Here is a 16,822-nt window from a genome sequence, read left to right on the forward strand (position 1 = left end):
CCTGGGCCCGTGAGCCATGGCCGCTGAGCCTGCGCGTCCGTAGCCTGTGCTCCGCAACGGGAGAGGTCACAACAGTGAGAGGCCCGCGTAGCGCAAAAAAAAAAAAAAAAAAAAATGCACATGAGCCCAGACAGATACGTCAAGGTATGCAGATGGTCATGGAAATCACACCTGGAAGGATGTGAGGGTCCCAGAGTAATATCTATAGATTTTTCTCCTGAATCCCCATTTCCATCCCTGGGCATGGGAGCAGGTTAGACAACACAGCTCCAGAGAGAACAGGATAAGCTAGAAGTCATCTGAGCCAAGCAAATGCACAGAAGAGAGAAATGCGGACTTCAGAGCAGGATCTCGGTGGTCCCACCAGTGGTGCCCCTTCCCCACAGGATCTCGGTGGTCCCACCAGTGGTGCCCCTTCCCCACCTCTTCCTGCTCCTCCTCTGGCTATTTCTGATCCCTCTTCAGACTCACCTTTTCCAAGAAGCTTTCTCTAACTAAGCCCACTTTAGTTGAGGTCACAGCAGTCACTCTAGTAAGCCCTACTTACCCAATATAACACACACACGCACGCATGCACGCGTGTACCCATCAGTGGTTTTCGAACTAGCCTTCAAGGAGACTGGGAAGTAGTACAAAGATGTCTCAGAAGTCACCTGGGAGACCCAGGAGAGAGCCACAGGGGTGCTTCAACCAGGAGGGCTCTGCATTTATCTATTTTGTACACTGAGCTTCCATATAAGATTTCATTAAAAAAAAAAAGATTTCACAGCCCAAAGAAGTTGGAAAGCCACTGCAATGTACCTATATATGGCAATCTATATAGTGATGCTATGTATGCATTCTTATGCCTCTTTCATTGGAGGCAAGGAGCATTTTGCTCCTTGGCCCTCCACCCTGCCTGGCTCCAGTCTCTTCACATGCGGGCTCTCAGCTAGTGGTACCACCTGATCAAATGCCAGAGCAGAAAGACCACTCTCCTGGCCTACCTTCTTTTTGTCCTTACTGCGAGGGCTCAACTCCTGGGGCTCAGACTCCATCTGGGCCTCCAGCTGCAGCTCAGCCTCCTCCAGTTCAGACTCTGGCTCCTCCTCCTCTTCCTCAAGATCCTCCTCAAGCGTTTTTAACTTCTTTCCCTTCACAAGGATCTTCCTCCGAAGCTCCTAGGGGACAAAAATGAGGGGGCCTGTCTACCTATCTCGTCTGGAACCCTCCTGGGGATCATGCAGGTCCCGCTGCTCTCAAAGGCACAGGAAGTGAGTGAGTGGTCAGAAGTTCCCACAGGAAGGCTTATTGATACATACAACAGGGATTTCCTATTAAGCGAACCTGTAACATCTCTATCCATAAGGAAAAAAATACATGCAGACCCCTACCTCACATTTGACACATGAAGATTCCTCACAGATTAAAGATTTACATGTAAATATAAAGAACATAAGAGTATTAGAAGAAAATACAGAATCTTTTTGAATAACCTTAAGGTGGTAAAGCCTTTAAAAACATGAGATGGGGCTTCCTTGGTGGCGCAGTGGTTGAGAGTCCGCCTGCCGATGCAGGGGACACGGGTTCGTGCCCCGGTCCGGGAAGATCCCACATGCCGCGGAGTGGCTGGGCCCGTGAGCTGTGGCTGCTGAGCCTGCGTGTCCGGAGCCTGTGCTCCGCAACGGGAGAGGCCACAACAGTGAGAGGCCCGCGTACCCCCCGCAAATAAATAAATAAATAAATAAAAACATGCGATGAAAACTCACAAGACATAAAAATAATTGGCAGATTTGACTACATAAAGATTAAAAATCTCTGAAGATGTTATAATGACAAAAAGAAAAAGTAGACTGCAAGGGCAGTTCCCTGGCACTCCATTGGTTAAGACTCCGCACTTTCACTGCCGTGGCCGGGGTTCATTCCCTGGTCTGGGAACTAAGATCCTGCAAGCCGTGCAGCGCGGCCAAAAAAAAAAAAAAGGAAAATAGACTGCAAAAACAAAAATTTTCCAAAACATTATCTTTAACATTTAAAAATTTGTTATATATCAATAAAAATTATAAACCCTGGGCTTCGCTGGTGGCACAGTGGTTGAGAGTCCGCCTGCCGATGCAGGGGACACGTGTTCGTGCCCCGGTCCGGGAAGATCCCACATGCCGTAGAGCTGCTGGGCCCGTGAACCATGGCTGCTGAGCCTGCACGTCCAGAGCCTGTGCTCCGCAACGGGAGAGGCCACAACAGTGAGAGGCCCGCGTACGGCAAAAAAAAAAAAAAAAAAAAAGAAAATACATATATATGAAAAGACATTCATGATATATATTGATATTATATGTGAGATATAAAAGGGGTGGAAAGGATGATCCCATTCACGTTTTTAAAAATGTGACCATATATACACATATATGTCTATATAAGCATTTAGAAAATCTTTTGGCAGCTGTTATGGGAGAGGCTGAGATTATGGTGGGGGGGCTAGGCTATAATTATGAACTATCAAGAAAAAAAGATTTTCCATTAAAAAATAAAGTAAATAAATGTCTTTAAATTTAGAGAACTTTACCTAGAATTCTATGTTAAATTAGATTTTTTTTTTTTTTTTTTGGTTGCACCACACGGCTTGTAGGATCTCAGTTCCCCATCCAGGGACTAAACCCGGGCCACGGCAGTGAAAGCCCGGAATCCTAACCACTAGGCCACCAGGGAATTCCCTGAATCAGATTTTTAAAAAATTGAAGTTCTCTCCAGGGATATTAAAGAGTAAGATGGTCCATCTGAGGATGAGAAGAAGGGAACAAGATGGGCATGGAAGAAGGAGCCAAGGTGGGGCAATAGGGAAGTCATGGCAGAGCCTGGGCTGGGGGAGCATGGTCCTACCTCAGGGGAGGGCAGCTGAGTGGGAAGCTGCCCATCCAAGGTGGTGCTCAGTAGCTGATTTCCCAGGATCTCTGTCAGATGGCGTGCTATGATCTCCTGCTGTTCCCAGCTGCAGTGGTTCTCCAGGGACAAGATGACTGGATAGTCTGATGTCTGATGGGGAGGGGAGGGCACGCTGGAGCCAGAGTTCTGAGGCCTATAACCTCCTTGCTTCTCCAGGCCCCCCTAGTTACTAACTCAACTGAGTACCCTGATTGCCAAGGTCCTCCAACCCCATGCCAGGCCTCAAGGAGATCTTCCTGGGTCTGGGCACCCCACATCTAAAAGTCACTCTTGGGACCCCAAATCTCAGATCTGTGCCAGGTCTGATCCAGGTCCCTCTGGGACCTTTGCGTTTTCAGGCTCAGAGTGGGAAAGCCAGGCCATTCCCCCAGTTATTTGTTCATGTTACACTCTCAGGCTTTCATCTCCAGATTGCTATTGTCTCCCAGCTCTACCCACCACTTTCTCTGTTTCCTCATCCACCCTCTCCCAGATGGGTGACAGAAGTTGTTAGAGGTAATAATTACTAATCTCTAGCAATTAGCTCTATGACTACTAGTAACACATCTAACACTTATTCATAATAATCCCTTAATATTTGCCTGATGCTTCACAGTTAAAATCTCTTTTACACATATGCCATTTGACGTAACCTCCCCTGCATCCCTCCACCCTCCCCAGACCCAGAGCCTTTTCCTTCAGATCCTCTTGCCTCATCAGTATTTCAATCCTGAGGCTCCTACCTGGAAGGCATACTGTCCAATGGCGGCCACAACATCTTTGAACGGGATGCGAGAGGTCAGTGTGTGTCCGTGGTAAACAATAGGTTCCCCGCTAGGTCCATCCCATATATCCACCTCCACGCAGCGGCATCCTCGCTTCAGGGCCCTGCAAGAACCCCACCCCCCAGGGACAGGAGGGGTCAAGGTCTGATCTTCCACCTAGGGACCCTCTCTCCCCACCCTGAAGAGAACAGTGCTTACCGGCACTTACCCATCAAGACTCCACCAAGTTACATCTCCACGGACCCTTCTCTGTCTACTGGGACAGGGCTGCAGCTCACACTGATCTCCACCCACCCCCACCCAGCCCAACTCACAATCCTCCCTTAGCGAGCCATCACATCCTGCCTTGGGGTGTTCTGCTTGTAAATCGTTATACAACACCCGAGTTATTCAAACTCTCAGTAAATTTACAGTTATTTTCTCTACTAGACTTCCTGGGGAAGTTCCATTCATCATGTATCCCTTGAAGCTACTAGTTCAGTTGCTGGCACTACAAGGATATCTTGACTATTTACTCTAATCCACGATTAAAAGCAGATACCATTTATTAGCTATTGACACATGGATTACCTCATTTCATCTTCACAACAACCCAGACAGAATAGGCATTGTAATCATCTCTGTTTCTCAGATACGGAAACTGAGGCATAGAGAGGTTAAATATTTAGCCCTATAGTCCCAAGTGAGGGAGCTAGTATTTGATCTCAAATCGTCTGACTCCAGAACCTATGTTTTTAACTCCTCTTCTCTACTGCCTCCCATTTAACATTTAGTTTATTTATTTGTTCACAATAAATCTGTCAGGACCTCTGAGTTCCAAGAGAGTTTCATAGCCTATGAGAGAGAGAGAAGCTCCATTTACCCACAGGGTTTCCATACCACTCTCCCGCCAGTCTTCAGTAGCTCCTCCATGTCTCTCAGGTATCCAGGGATACTCAGCCCCAAAGCCCCCCACAACAACTTTTCAATCCCTGTTATCGCCTGACAGCAACCCCCAACTTCCCACAGATGTTCCTTTCTCATGAGCTGGACCCTTTCACCCCTCGGCCCCACTGCACCGTATGTATCCCTCCACGCTGCTCTGGCCACAAAGCTGGTCTCCCACTAGGTAGGTGTTGTGGGAACTGCTGATGTAGTACTGGTTCAGGGGCTGAGTCATATCCTGGTAGATGGGGAGGCAGGTCGGATTGAAGATGTCTCCGTCCTTTGAGTAGAGGTAGCTGAGGAAGCCATCCATGCTCAGCACATGCCGCAGTTTGCCTAGGGTGTGGAGTAGCTAGAGTGAGAAGTTCTGGTGACAGCACCCAGCACACCTACAGGCGGTTCTCCACCCCAGCCCTCTCCAGGGCCTGGCCTTTCCAATGGTGTCCACTCCCAGCCTCCAGATCCCAAACTTGCCCCATCCAGTGTCTGTCATTTCAATCACCCCCACCCTCAGAGAACATTAAATCTACAAGGGGAATCATTAAGATCATTCTAGTCCAGTGCTGTCCAACAGAACTTTCTACAATGACGGAAATGTTCCATTCTGCACGGCCCGATATGATAGCCTCTAAACACATAAAGCTACTGAGTATTTGAAATGTAGCTGTGCGACTGAGGAACTGAGTTAAAATTTTGATTTTAGTTACAGTCATCCCTCAGTATTCACAGGGGATTGGCTTCAAGACCTCCCCCTTCCCCACAGCAGATACCAAAATCCGTGGATGCTCAAGTGCCTTACATAAAATGGCATGGTGCAGTCGACCCTCCGTATCCACGAATGTGGAATCTGTGGATACAGAGGGCCAACTGCAAATTAAATAGTCACATGGAGCTCATGGTTACCATAATGGACTGCAAAGTATTCAGTCCAAAGGGCTAATTTCATAGATGGGGAAACTGAGGCTCAGAGAGGATCAAAGTCAAAGACTTGTTAGTGACAAGACCAAGATACCTGTGTTTTATTCCCTGGGCTGTGTAGCTGCTGCCAAGTATGGCCTGAGGGTTTCTTCCTATCGTCAGTTCCCATATGGTGCTTTGAGGAGTGTTTGTCCAACATCCCCTTGGACTACACTCTGAGGGCAGGGCCCTGTTGCTCCTTCCAGAGCCCTCACCCCCTCAGCATGGGCTTCATATAATAACAACAATGATGGCTAACAGTTCTTGAGCACTTGCTCTGTGCCAAGGACGTTACATGCAGCATCTCTCTTAATGCTCTCACCAACACGAGCAGGTGGATGTAACATGATTTGCCCTGAGAGGTTAGGTAACTTATCCCAGGGTCACATAACTAATAACTAATAAGTGAAGGAGCTGGGATTTGAACCCAGGCAGCCAGATGTCAGAGCCACGCTCTATACCACTGGATTGTACAGTCTCACTGAGGGTAACATTGTTGCAGGGGAGACAGAACAGCTTGACTCTCATGCCCAGCTTCCTCACTCCAGGTTTGACAAGGCCTGAGGATGGTGGAAAACGACAAGAAGTTGGGCACAAAGTTTCATTCTTGACTGTAATAACTCAAATCGCTAGGGTAAGTCCATAGTTACTAGGTAGTTTTCAGTACATTATTTTTTTTAAATAAATTTATTTATTTTTGGCCGCGTTGGGTCTTTGTTGCTGCGCGTGGGCTTTCTCCAGTTGCGGCGAGCTGGGGCCACTCCTCGCTGCGGTGTGCAGGCCTCTCATTGCGGTAGCCTCTCTTGCTACAGAGCACGGGCTCTAGAGCGCAGGCTCAGTAGTGCCGCACTGGCCTAGCTGCTCTGCGGCATGTGGGATCCTCCCAGACCAGGGGTCGAACCCCCGTCCCCCGCATTGGCAGGCGGATTCCCAGCCACTACACCACCAGGGAAGTCCCCATGTACATTATTTCATTTGATCACCAATTATTTTACAAATGAGAAAACTGAGTCTCCAATAGGTTAAGTGACTCTTGCCCAGAGTTACTCAGTTACTAAGAAGCATAGTGGGGACTTGAGCCCCCGTCTCCTGACTGATACCACACTCTGCAGCCAGAGTGTAGTACCTGATAGTCAAGTGCAAGGGGAAGGAACACCAAAAGTGGTGGGAGGTAGAATAAATGTAATGATGTATACCGGATCCTGAACCGAAAATAGAGGATCCTACTTCTTAACCCACCAACTTCCTCTTCGATTTAGTTTCCTGAAATGATTGCTTTACAGCCCCTTCCTTCTCTGAGCACCCACATGAATCTGGAATCAGCGATTCCAACGCTTTCTGTTTGACTCTGCGTTTCATGAGGGCACTGTACTTGTCTGACCTACTACTGTATCTCTGGTGCCTACCATAGGTCCTGGCACGTTACAAGTACTCAGTGAGCATTTGCTGAAGTAGTGAGGGAATGAATGAATGAATGAAAGGGAGTGGGAGTTGAGACCTAGGAAACCTGGGTCACCTGTCCAGCTCACATTCCTCCCATCTCTAATCCTTGTTCTCAAGAGAGGCACCAGGTAAGAGTCAGATGACCTGGGTTTGAATCCCAGTTCCTCCTTTCATTAGCTGTTGACTCTGAGCAAGTCATTTAACTTTTCTTAACCTCAGTTTTCCTCTTTTGTACAACTGACAATAATAGATCCCACTTCCTCAGGTTGTTGGAAGGATTTGAAGGGAAAAACATGTAGAGATATTAGCACATTATGGGATACTTAGCAAAGGCCCAAAAAAGATTATTGGGTTTGATTTACAAGGATATAGTGAGGACTAAAAGAAGTAAGAGATGTAAAATGCCTTGTAAGTCACTTAATATTAGTAATGTAAATTCTTCACTTTCTGCAGGGAACGGAGGGTAGGAAGGTGTCTAGTAAAGGGGCAAAGAGAAAGGTTTGAGGGCAGACAGGGCATATTTTAGCTGTGCTTGTAAAGAGCTAAATGATTGGCCACCTCATCATCCCCCTCAGCCAGGGACTGACTAGTTTCCCTGCTCAGGGGCTCAGGACTCAAGAACCACTTGGAGAATTTGGAGAAAGCCCAGGAAAGGATAGAGAGCCAGCATTTAAAGAGACAGCCAACAGGAACCATGAAGGGAGCTGGAGGAAATGGAATCACATGCACTAGAGAAGAGGCCAAAAGCAAGAGGACCGGGCTACCCTGACGGTGCAGTGGTTAAGAATCCGCCTGCCAATGCAGGGGACATGGGTTCGAGCCCTGGTCCAGGAAGATCCCACATGCCGCGGAGCAACTAAGCCTGTGCGCACGCCACAACTACTGAGCCTGTGCTCTACAGCCGACGAGCCACAACTACTGAGCCTGCGTGCTACAACTACTGAAGCCCGCGCGCCTAGAGCCTGTGCTCCGCAGCAAGAGAAGCCACCGCAATGAGAAGCCTGCGCACCACAACAAAGAGTAGCCCCTACTCACCACAACTAGAGAAAGTCCGTGCACAGCAACGAGGACCCAACGCAGCCAATAAATAAATAAATTATTTTTTTAAAAAATAGCAAGAGGACCAAGGATTTTCCGTTTCCACTGAGGACAAATGTTGATATCAGGAAGAACTTCCTGAAAGTGAAGGATGAGAAACATGAGCATGGTGGAGGAAAGGGGACTTATGGAATGTTCCTCCTGAGAAATCCAGCACTACAGAGGAGACTCCTGTCTTATGTGGGCAGGAAATGGCTCTCTCCTTCCGAAAGAGTGGTTGAATGAGATGAAGCTGATTGGGCAGGGGGCCTGGACAGGGGTGGACTCAGCCTTCCCTTAGTTAAGCAGAAGGCTGCTTGTCTCTGCACCTTTCTAGCCACAGTCCCCCATCCGGCCCCCACGTCTGGTGCCTCTCCACCCTTGTCCTCTTACCGCTATCTGAAGGCTCATAGCAGTCGATGAGTTCTAGAGCAAGGTCAGAAGCCCGTTCTCCTTCTTTCTGCTCCTCTTGGAGAAAATCCACAAATTCCAGCAGTGTCAGCTTCTGCCCATCAGATGAAAACTTTTCAAACAGTTCCTGCACCTCAGGACGCTGAGTCAATGACTTATAAAACTCTACAAATTCTTCTCCCTCCAGAGTCCCAGACTGGGATGCATCTGCTCTCTGCAAAAGAGGGTTTAGAGGAGAGTGGACAGACCCTATTAACAGCAGATTTTTTGCTTTGACTTGCCCTGTAAGGGCAATATTACTGGTGGAGCCAAACGTGCTTCCACAGAATTCCTGACATTCAGTGTTCATAGAAGAAGCCACTTCAGTAAGTAAAAAGCAAAATTTCAGCCATACCATTTGCTACTGGAGATAATTTTCAACCAGAAAGAGTTAAATACCCCAACATGTCCCTAAAAGATCAGAAGATCCCTCCTCCTATTTACTCACCTACCAGCTGGAGTTTTCCACTGTACTAGGCACTTGTGAAATTCTGGCCAAGAGCAGAGAGATCCCTGAGGTCTGATGTAATAACATGTTGTTATTTACCTTTCATAAGTTTATGAGTCATCTTTCCAACAAGACTGAAGGTTAAGAACCATGTCCTGCCCACACTTCCCATTGAGCCTGGCATAGTGCTAGGGTGCATAGGAGAGATTCAACCAGATGAGTGTTCATTGAGAGGGTCAGAGGACTTCGGCCAAGTGAGAATGTGGCCTTGGCTGGCTTCTGCTATTCCTTCCCCAGAAGACTCACCTGGAAAAGCTGGAAGGCATGGTCTTGGTCCATTTCCACGTTCATCAGGTGCAGTAACCGCTGGACTTCTCCGAAACTCATCCGACCATCCTGGTTTTTGTCTCCGTGCTGGAACCAATCACTCAGCCATCCAGGTCTGAGTCAAGGCAAAAGCACTGAGTGTGTGTTTGTGTGTGCACGCTCATCCATTGACATCTGCGCCCCTGTCTTTGTCGCCAGTCTCTCCCCAATGCCAATTCATTTTCCACATTAGTTTCTGGAATAATCTCCCCAGAGCACCGATCTACCTTGTCCCTGCATGGCTCAGGTGCCTGCGGGGACCTCCCTGTTGCCTGCTGAAAGAAGCCCAAATTCCTTAACATAGAAGTTAAGATCTCCTTCACCCCCATGATCTGGCCCCAACCTCATCTTCTCAACACATCACTGACCTCCCTGTACCTCAGCCAGACTCAGCAACTCCCCTGCTCGCTGATGTCCCACTCTCTCTCCTGCTCTTCAGTTTCCCACCTCTGGGCCTTTACTCATGCTGTTCCCTCAGGCAGGAGTACCTTTCCCTCCTCCTCTCTTCATGTTCAAATTCTATTCATTTTCAAGGCTCAGCTCAAATGCTACTTCCTCCCTGAAGCTTTCTCAGAACCATCTCAGCTAGAAATAAATATTTCTCCTTCCTTTGGACACCCACATATCATCTAGAGTACCATAACACTGCTAAGGTACTTAAATTATTTATACAATTCTATTTTCTTTACCGACAAAAACAGTATCTGATTCTCATTAATCTTTGTATTCCTAAAGCCTGGCATAGTGCCTCATACATTCTGCTTAATAGATGGTGAATGAATGAATGAACTGGCATAGAAGGTGAATACAATCTAGGAAAGTTGAAGTGAGTTGACCCCACTAAGCCCTCTAAGGAGTTGCTTCCCATCCCTATTGTAGTTAATGTCACTGGGATCTTCTGTTCAGCTCTCAGGATCAGCACCTAGTTTGGTCCTTTGCCTCTCACTGTCCCTTCCCCCAATCCTGGGGGCCCTGATTCCTGCCCAAACTCTGCCTGGCTATGCCTGTGCCATCGCAAGCCTCCATTCCTCCCTCAGTATCTCAGCCTCACTTCGGCTGAGCAGTCCTTACCCACCCCATCTGGACCCTCGGGCTTACCTAGCCCCGTGCCCCCTCCCACCGGTCCCTAGCCCTGCAGCATCTGGCTCCTTCAGTGACCCGTGGAGCCCACTCTGACTCCATCCTGCTGATACTGGTCCAGCCGCTCCTGTTGGTCCATGCTGGTGACAAAGTCCACCAACAGCTGGAGCCCCTGCATCCAGATCTGGGCCTCCTCAACACTGTTGGCCACCAGGTCCAAGTTGGAGCGGCGGCCATGGAAGACGATGGTGAAGCCCTGCTCCAGGGGGAACTCCTCTGCCAGGTTTCGCAGCAACTCAGACTCGTGGCCCTCACGCACTGTGTCCACGTCGGATATTGAGACTGCCGGAGAAGAGGCAAGTGCGGGCACTGAGGAAGAGGGTCCGCCAAATTGCAGCAGCTGAGGGTCAAGAACCAGTACTCCCCTCTTTTCTCTGAAGCCACAGGAGGAGGGACCCCAGCCTCCACAGGTTGGAACCCCCAAAGCCTTAGTACAGGGAGATGCAGACCCTTGGAATTCAGGATGCCACAAGTCATTGCTGTTTTCATAGGCAGCATGGCAAGGGGCCTGTTCTGGGAGTGGCAAGACCTGGCTTCCAGCCACCAGCCGGCCGCGTGACATAGGCCAAAATGACATAACCCCTCAGTGCCCTCATCTTAAATAAGGGATGGTCCCCTCCATGGCCAGTTTACATGGTGATCACAGGAGGACTGGCGGGGCTGACAAGTGGAAACACACTTGCAGGGTAGAAGCAGTTACACCAAAGCATGATGTGCCCAAATTCAATTCTCCCATTCCAGGTTTGAGGGCTTCCTCTTTCCAGATGTCTGGGAGGGAGCCAGAGAAATCCTTCCCCCCACTTCTTCAGCTGGAGCTGGTGTGGATCGTGAGCTTTGGTTATGTCTCTAAAGTAGATTCTCTTAGATGTGTCCTGTGATCAAATTTTTAGAGGGATCATAAAGTGTTTGGCCAATAGGATGCACGTTATTATGACACATTTATGATATCTAGGAGTATTCATTATAATGACTAACATTTAGTAAATGCATCCTGCTTTCAGACCTCATGCTAGGTGATTTATACGTTAACTTCTTAAGCCTCTGTAACATACTGGACAGGTACTGTTTAATCCCCATTTCATAGATGAGGAAACTGATATTAGTTTAAGTTAAGTAACTTGTCCAAAGCCAGTCAGCTAGAAATTGGGAGAGCCAGGGCTTTAATCCAAACATTCTGATGCCTGAGATCAAGCTCTAATAATAATAATAATAATAACAGTATAATAATATATAATCTATGATTTACTGAGCTTTATTATGTGCCAGGACTCTTCGAAGGTCTTTGCATGCGATAACCAATTTGATCCTCATAACACACTTAAGAGGCAAGTACTGTTATAATTTCCATTTTACAGGCTCAGACACAGACACAAAAGGGACAGCACAAGGGCACGTCATAGGACACTGGTCCCTCCCCCTGCTCTCAGGCTGCTGGGTCCTCAGGGTTCTATCCACCCATGTGCCCGCCCCTAGCTATCCACATCACTCACAGCTGGGCTTGGCCCTGCCTCCGGCCTGCCGGGCATGCCAGACTGTCATGCCATCGTCCTGAAGTCTGAAGTATCTTAGCTTCTTCCAGCTTTTGGACCTCACCTTGCGCATCAGCGTGCCTTTCTGCATCAGCAGCAGGTCTTGATTAACAGGCAGCCCTGAGCCAGGAGAAGCAGGGACTGGGTAGCCGGCGGGGAGGGTGGAGGGCCCAGGAGGAGCTCTTGAACAGGGGTCCAGCCTCCTCCCTGTCCCTGGGCTGTCTCCCCAAGCCCTCTTCTCCTGCAGGGGTACTCACGGCCTTGCAGCAGGGATGCCATCACCCACTGCTTCACCAGCTGATGCCAGAGTCACCTAAAGGAGCAAGGAGCAGCAGCAAGAGGCTTTAGGTTAATCTCGGGGTCTTAGAATAACAGATCAGCGGAGGAGGAGAAGGAAGCTAGTGTTTCTTGATTGCACACTGTATGTCAGCTACTTCATCTACATAGTTTGTAGCTCTTTTTACTTCTGATTTGAGTTTGGTGATTCTGAGGCTTAGAGAGGCTAAGAAACTTGCCTCAGTCACACAGGGACTCGGAATTTAAACCCAAATATATCTGATTCCAGAGCCTATGCTGTTTCCCGCAGCCATCCCCGACAGGGCCACACCAGGGCTTTCTGCCAAATACCCCTTCCTTCCCAATATCCTGCTATCCACGAGGTAATGCTGACCACACGTCTCAGTTCCCCATTATTAGGAATCACCAACTTGCTGCCTGTCCCCTTTCAGAAACTAGACTCTCTCTGCATCCTAGCCTTCCCTTCTCCAAGTGGAATCGTCCCAGCTCCCTCCTCCGGAAGCCCTCCCCATGCTCCCAAGTAGGTCATCCAGCTCCAGAAGGGCTAAGCCAGAGTATTTCTTTTTTTTTTTTGCGGTACGCGGGCCTCTCACTGTTGTGGCCTCTCCCGTTGCGGAGCACAGGCTCCGGACGCGCAGGCTCAGCGGCCATGGCTCACGGGCCCAGCCGCTCCGCGGCATGTGGGATCTTCCCGGACCGGGGCACGAACCCGTGTCCCCCGCATCGGCAGGCGGACTCTCAACCACTGCGCCACCAGGGAAGCCCCAGAGTATTTCTTTTGTCTCTTCTACAACGCTTGGTGCTGCACCTACTTAAATAAGCCACTTCTACCTTCACATGATAAAGTATATTTTATACTCCTTTTCATAAAAGTAATTCTCACAGTTTTAATGCACCAGATAAGTTACATAGTCTCAGAACTGCATTTTCAAGTTTTCTCTACCTACTAAAAAAGAGTTCCTACCTTTAAATATGTGCTGTCTAATTTAGGACTGGTTAGGTTGTCCTAATAGCTAACAACAAACTTGCCTTGAAAAGAACTAGAAGATTTGATTTGTGGCCACTTTGATTCTAGCTCTGCCTCAAGAAGAAATATACTCAACTCTTAACCAAATCATGCTGAAACTGGCCAAGCCCATGAAACATAAAGCTCTATGCTCTTGTATAAGCAAAGGATCTACACTTGAATAAAAATGTTGTGGTTTTTAATTAACAAGTTTAACATTTTGACAGTGGTGAACATCTAAAAAACTGAAAGAATCCTTAAACCAATCATTCAGTTAGTACTCCACTGAAACATCATGCAGTTCAACTCCCTACGTTTTACAAATGAAAAAGCAGAAGTCCAGAAATATGATGTGACTTGTCTGAGGTCACACAGCATATTAGTGCCCTATCTCCCTTAGGTAGGAAGAGACTATAAAGTCACCCAGGGTGACTAAGTCTTCAGGAATAATGTGGAGATCACTGAGAATACAGCTTTCCTGACTGCAGGGCCTAGAGAAGGCTTTCCAAAGGAGTAGGAATGTGCAGGGAATCAGTTTGAGCCTAAGCAGAAGTAATAACTCAAGGCAGCTCTCAGGAGAGCAAGAACCCTGAGACAGTTCCAACTGTCAGGGAAAGGTTTTGCTGATGCCAAATGTGTAAGCTTGGGTGAGACCAGAAGAAACCTCTGATTGAAGAAGGAAGAAAAGAAGACAGAAAAGCATCTCTGCTTTGCTGGGTGGGGATGCACAGTTTGGAATCTGAGGTTTACAAAAGCTGTATGAAGACTGAAAAGTAACAGGTCTTTCTTAAATGTCTTAGGTCCTCAGACTCTAAGGGAGGTTGAGGTAACCCGGGCTGAAGCCTAATCCTCCTTGCCAACATCCTGCGTCATCTCTCTTCTAAACTTCTGGGATGGGTGGGCCTTGGCCCTGGAAGAAGACAGAATTACCTTCCCTTATGCCTGTGTCTGGGAGCCTCACCATGATGTCCTGAAACATGGGAAGCCTGAGAACAGAGCCCAAGTGCTGGGACACCCCTATTTTGCTGGGACACCCCTACCTCCTCTCAAACCAGCCTTAGAAAATTATTTTAACCTCTCTTGTCAAACTCTTCCAATCCCAGAGCTCGGCATGCTCTTCCAATCCTGCTCCCACTCCTGAATCACTATTTTAAACCTGTATCTAGGTGACATGTGGCCATTAGAGGGCCAATTTCAACTCAGGGAGCCACAGAATGTCAGAGCTGGACTGCATTTTATAGAGAAGGGGACAGAGGACTAGCTGAACTGCCAGTCGCCTAATGAATTAAGTGGCAGAGCTGGGACTAGAACTGAGGTCTCTATATGACCACCTCAGAGGTCTCACTGAGACTCTGCCCTTAGAAAGGGCTTTCTCTAGGAAGCAGATTAAAGCAGAGATAAGACTGAATGAGGGACATCAGTGTTTTGTCTCTCCTCCCCATCATTTTCTGTTCCCACTGTATTCCACTTAATAGCCCTTCTTTTCTTTCTTTCCTTTCCCCATTCTCTGCTTGACCCCTTCCTTTTCCTTTCTCCCCAGCTCACTCTTCTCATCCTCTCTCTGCCTCCCTGTTTGCTCACTTAAGTCAGCCTCTCTTTGCTCTCCTCTTCTCATCCTTCTCCTTATACCTTCTCTTCATTACTCCTTCCTCTTTTGTTTCTCTTCTAATTCTCAATAGCTCTGGTTCTCTTCCACTGTGAGGAGTTTGAGAGCCTGGAAGGGGGACACTTGGGTTCAGATACTGAGTAGCACATCCCTCTGCTCGGCCTCATTTTCCCCTGTATCCTAGGAGATTGACTAAACAAACTGCCCAGAGAATGAGACTTAGAACCCAGGTGTTCTAGGTCTTGGTGTTTCCTTTGGTGCCTGAAGGTAGGATGGGAAGTATGGTCACAACTGATGTAGGTGCAGTTAGGAGAAGAGGGAAAAAGGATTTGGAAGTGGGAGCAAGAGCAAAAGGCAAGGAGCAGAGGATAATGACTGAGAGTAAGAGAGATTGGGTCTTAACTGTTTACTCCTAGGCACATATGTGGAGATCCTTGAGGATATGGATAATTACCTCTATAACACAGATGAGAAAATAGAGACACAAAATAAAGTGGGAAGTAGCCAAGGACTGCCGAGCAAGATTTGGTCCTCAACTGCCAGGTGGCTTCATGTCACCTAGAGATGGACTTTGGCAGAGTTGCCAATGGTGCCAATGGCTAATAGTGGAATTCAAGGTGTCTATGGTCTCTCTGAGGGTAGGAAGGAAGAGAATCATTCTGTCTACTCTCTTGCTTTGGAGCAGGATTATGACAGACCTGGTTCACATAAAGAGGACAGAATGGGTCATAGCCCTCAGAATGTTAGAGCTTGAAGACTCCTCTTTTATAACACATCAATCCAGCAGTTCCTGGCTATATCAATATCTCCTGGAAAGTGTCTTAAAATAGAGATTCCTTAGCTCCACCTCAAATCTACCAGATCCAGATTTCCAAGGATGGGGTCCAGGAATATTTATCTTTAATAAGCACTCCTGATACACAAGCAAATCTGGGGAAGCCTCCACTCCCTCTGATCATAGATCAGGGAGTTGTGGTCCAAAGTCACAGAGCTAGTTAACATCAGAGTCAGGACTAGAAGCAAGTGCTCTTCCCAGCACAGCACTCTGGCACACCAACAAACTGCCCTGGGTCATTGAGCAGGCTAAGAACCAGGCATAGAACTCAAACCCTGGCTCTTTCCAAGGAAGTCTCACAACTCTCCCTATTACCAGGGGTTTCTGTACTCCCCATGGGTCTTGGCCGGCCCTCATTTGGTAATCCTCAACAATCTGTAATTGAATTTGTGCTAAAGAATGGCTGCTCCAATTCTCTCTCTTCCCTTACTAGGGTGGGGCTCACCTCTGAGTGGTAGCCTGGGTAGCTAAGAGGTCCTCATATAAAGAGGTGACTGATACAACCAGCAGGAAAACTGTAAGTCAAAGAGGTTAAGCTAGAGAAAACCAGGAGGTCAGAGCCCTGTAGGCCTGTTCAGGCAAAAGAGTCCAGGGTATGATTTAGTCAGGGTGGGTAAGCATGTGGAGGGCAGAGTTAGGGACTCAGACAGGCCAGAGCTTGGAGCAGAGGCTGGTCTGAGCCTCCAGGCCCTTACCGTGGGCGGGAGAGGAGTCCTGTGTCTGAGATCTGCGACGCTTTCTGCTGTGGGCCGAGGAAACCCAGGAGGGCTCCTTTTCTCCTTTGCTTCTCTTGCACTCTCTGGCTTCCTCCCCTCTTCTGCTGCAGTTTGCTGCTGTCACTGGCAGACTTACAGTCAGATAGAAAGAGTAGGGTGGGGAGAGGTGTGAGCGCTCTCCTCAGTCCAGCCCATCCAACTCTTAAAGGCCCAGGACACTGGTCAGTGTGAGGGAGTAGTGGGGGTGGGGTGCGCAGAAGAGGATTAAGGGGAGGGATTGACGGGCATCACATCTCCAGGGAGGAGGAGCCTGTCTGTCCTTCATCTTGATGCCAGCCCTCACTG

At 48.2% G+C, this 16,822-nt stretch overlaps 1 protein-coding gene across 1 annotated transcript in view; it reads right to left on the bottom strand.

Annotated features, from left to right (window-relative positions):
* Positions 1-16,822, bottom strand: part of PLCD4 (phospholipase C delta 4) — a 33,474-nt gene that overhangs the window by 8,818 nt on the left and 7,834 nt on the right. The window contains 10 exon segments of the mRNA XM_089916373.1: positions 987-1,160; positions 2,857-3,009; positions 3,642-3,786; positions 4,742-4,943; positions 8,478-8,709; positions 9,289-9,424; positions 11,979-12,137; positions 12,275-12,330; positions 16,457-16,540; positions 16,543-16,608. Coding sequence (XP_089772499.1) covers positions 987-1,160; positions 2,857-3,009; positions 3,642-3,786; positions 4,742-4,943; positions 8,478-8,709; positions 9,289-9,424; positions 11,979-12,137; positions 12,275-12,330; positions 16,457-16,540; positions 16,543-16,608 — 1,407 coding nt within the window.

Source organism: Delphinapterus leucas, chromosome 8, assembly GCF_059928025.1.
Source record: "Delphinapterus leucas isolate spDelLeu-1000000601 "Yukka" chromosome 8, BTC_Dleu_Yukka2, whole genome shotgun sequence".
Lineage (NCBI taxonomy): Eukaryota > Metazoa > Chordata > Mammalia > Artiodactyla > Monodontidae > Delphinapterus > Delphinapterus leucas.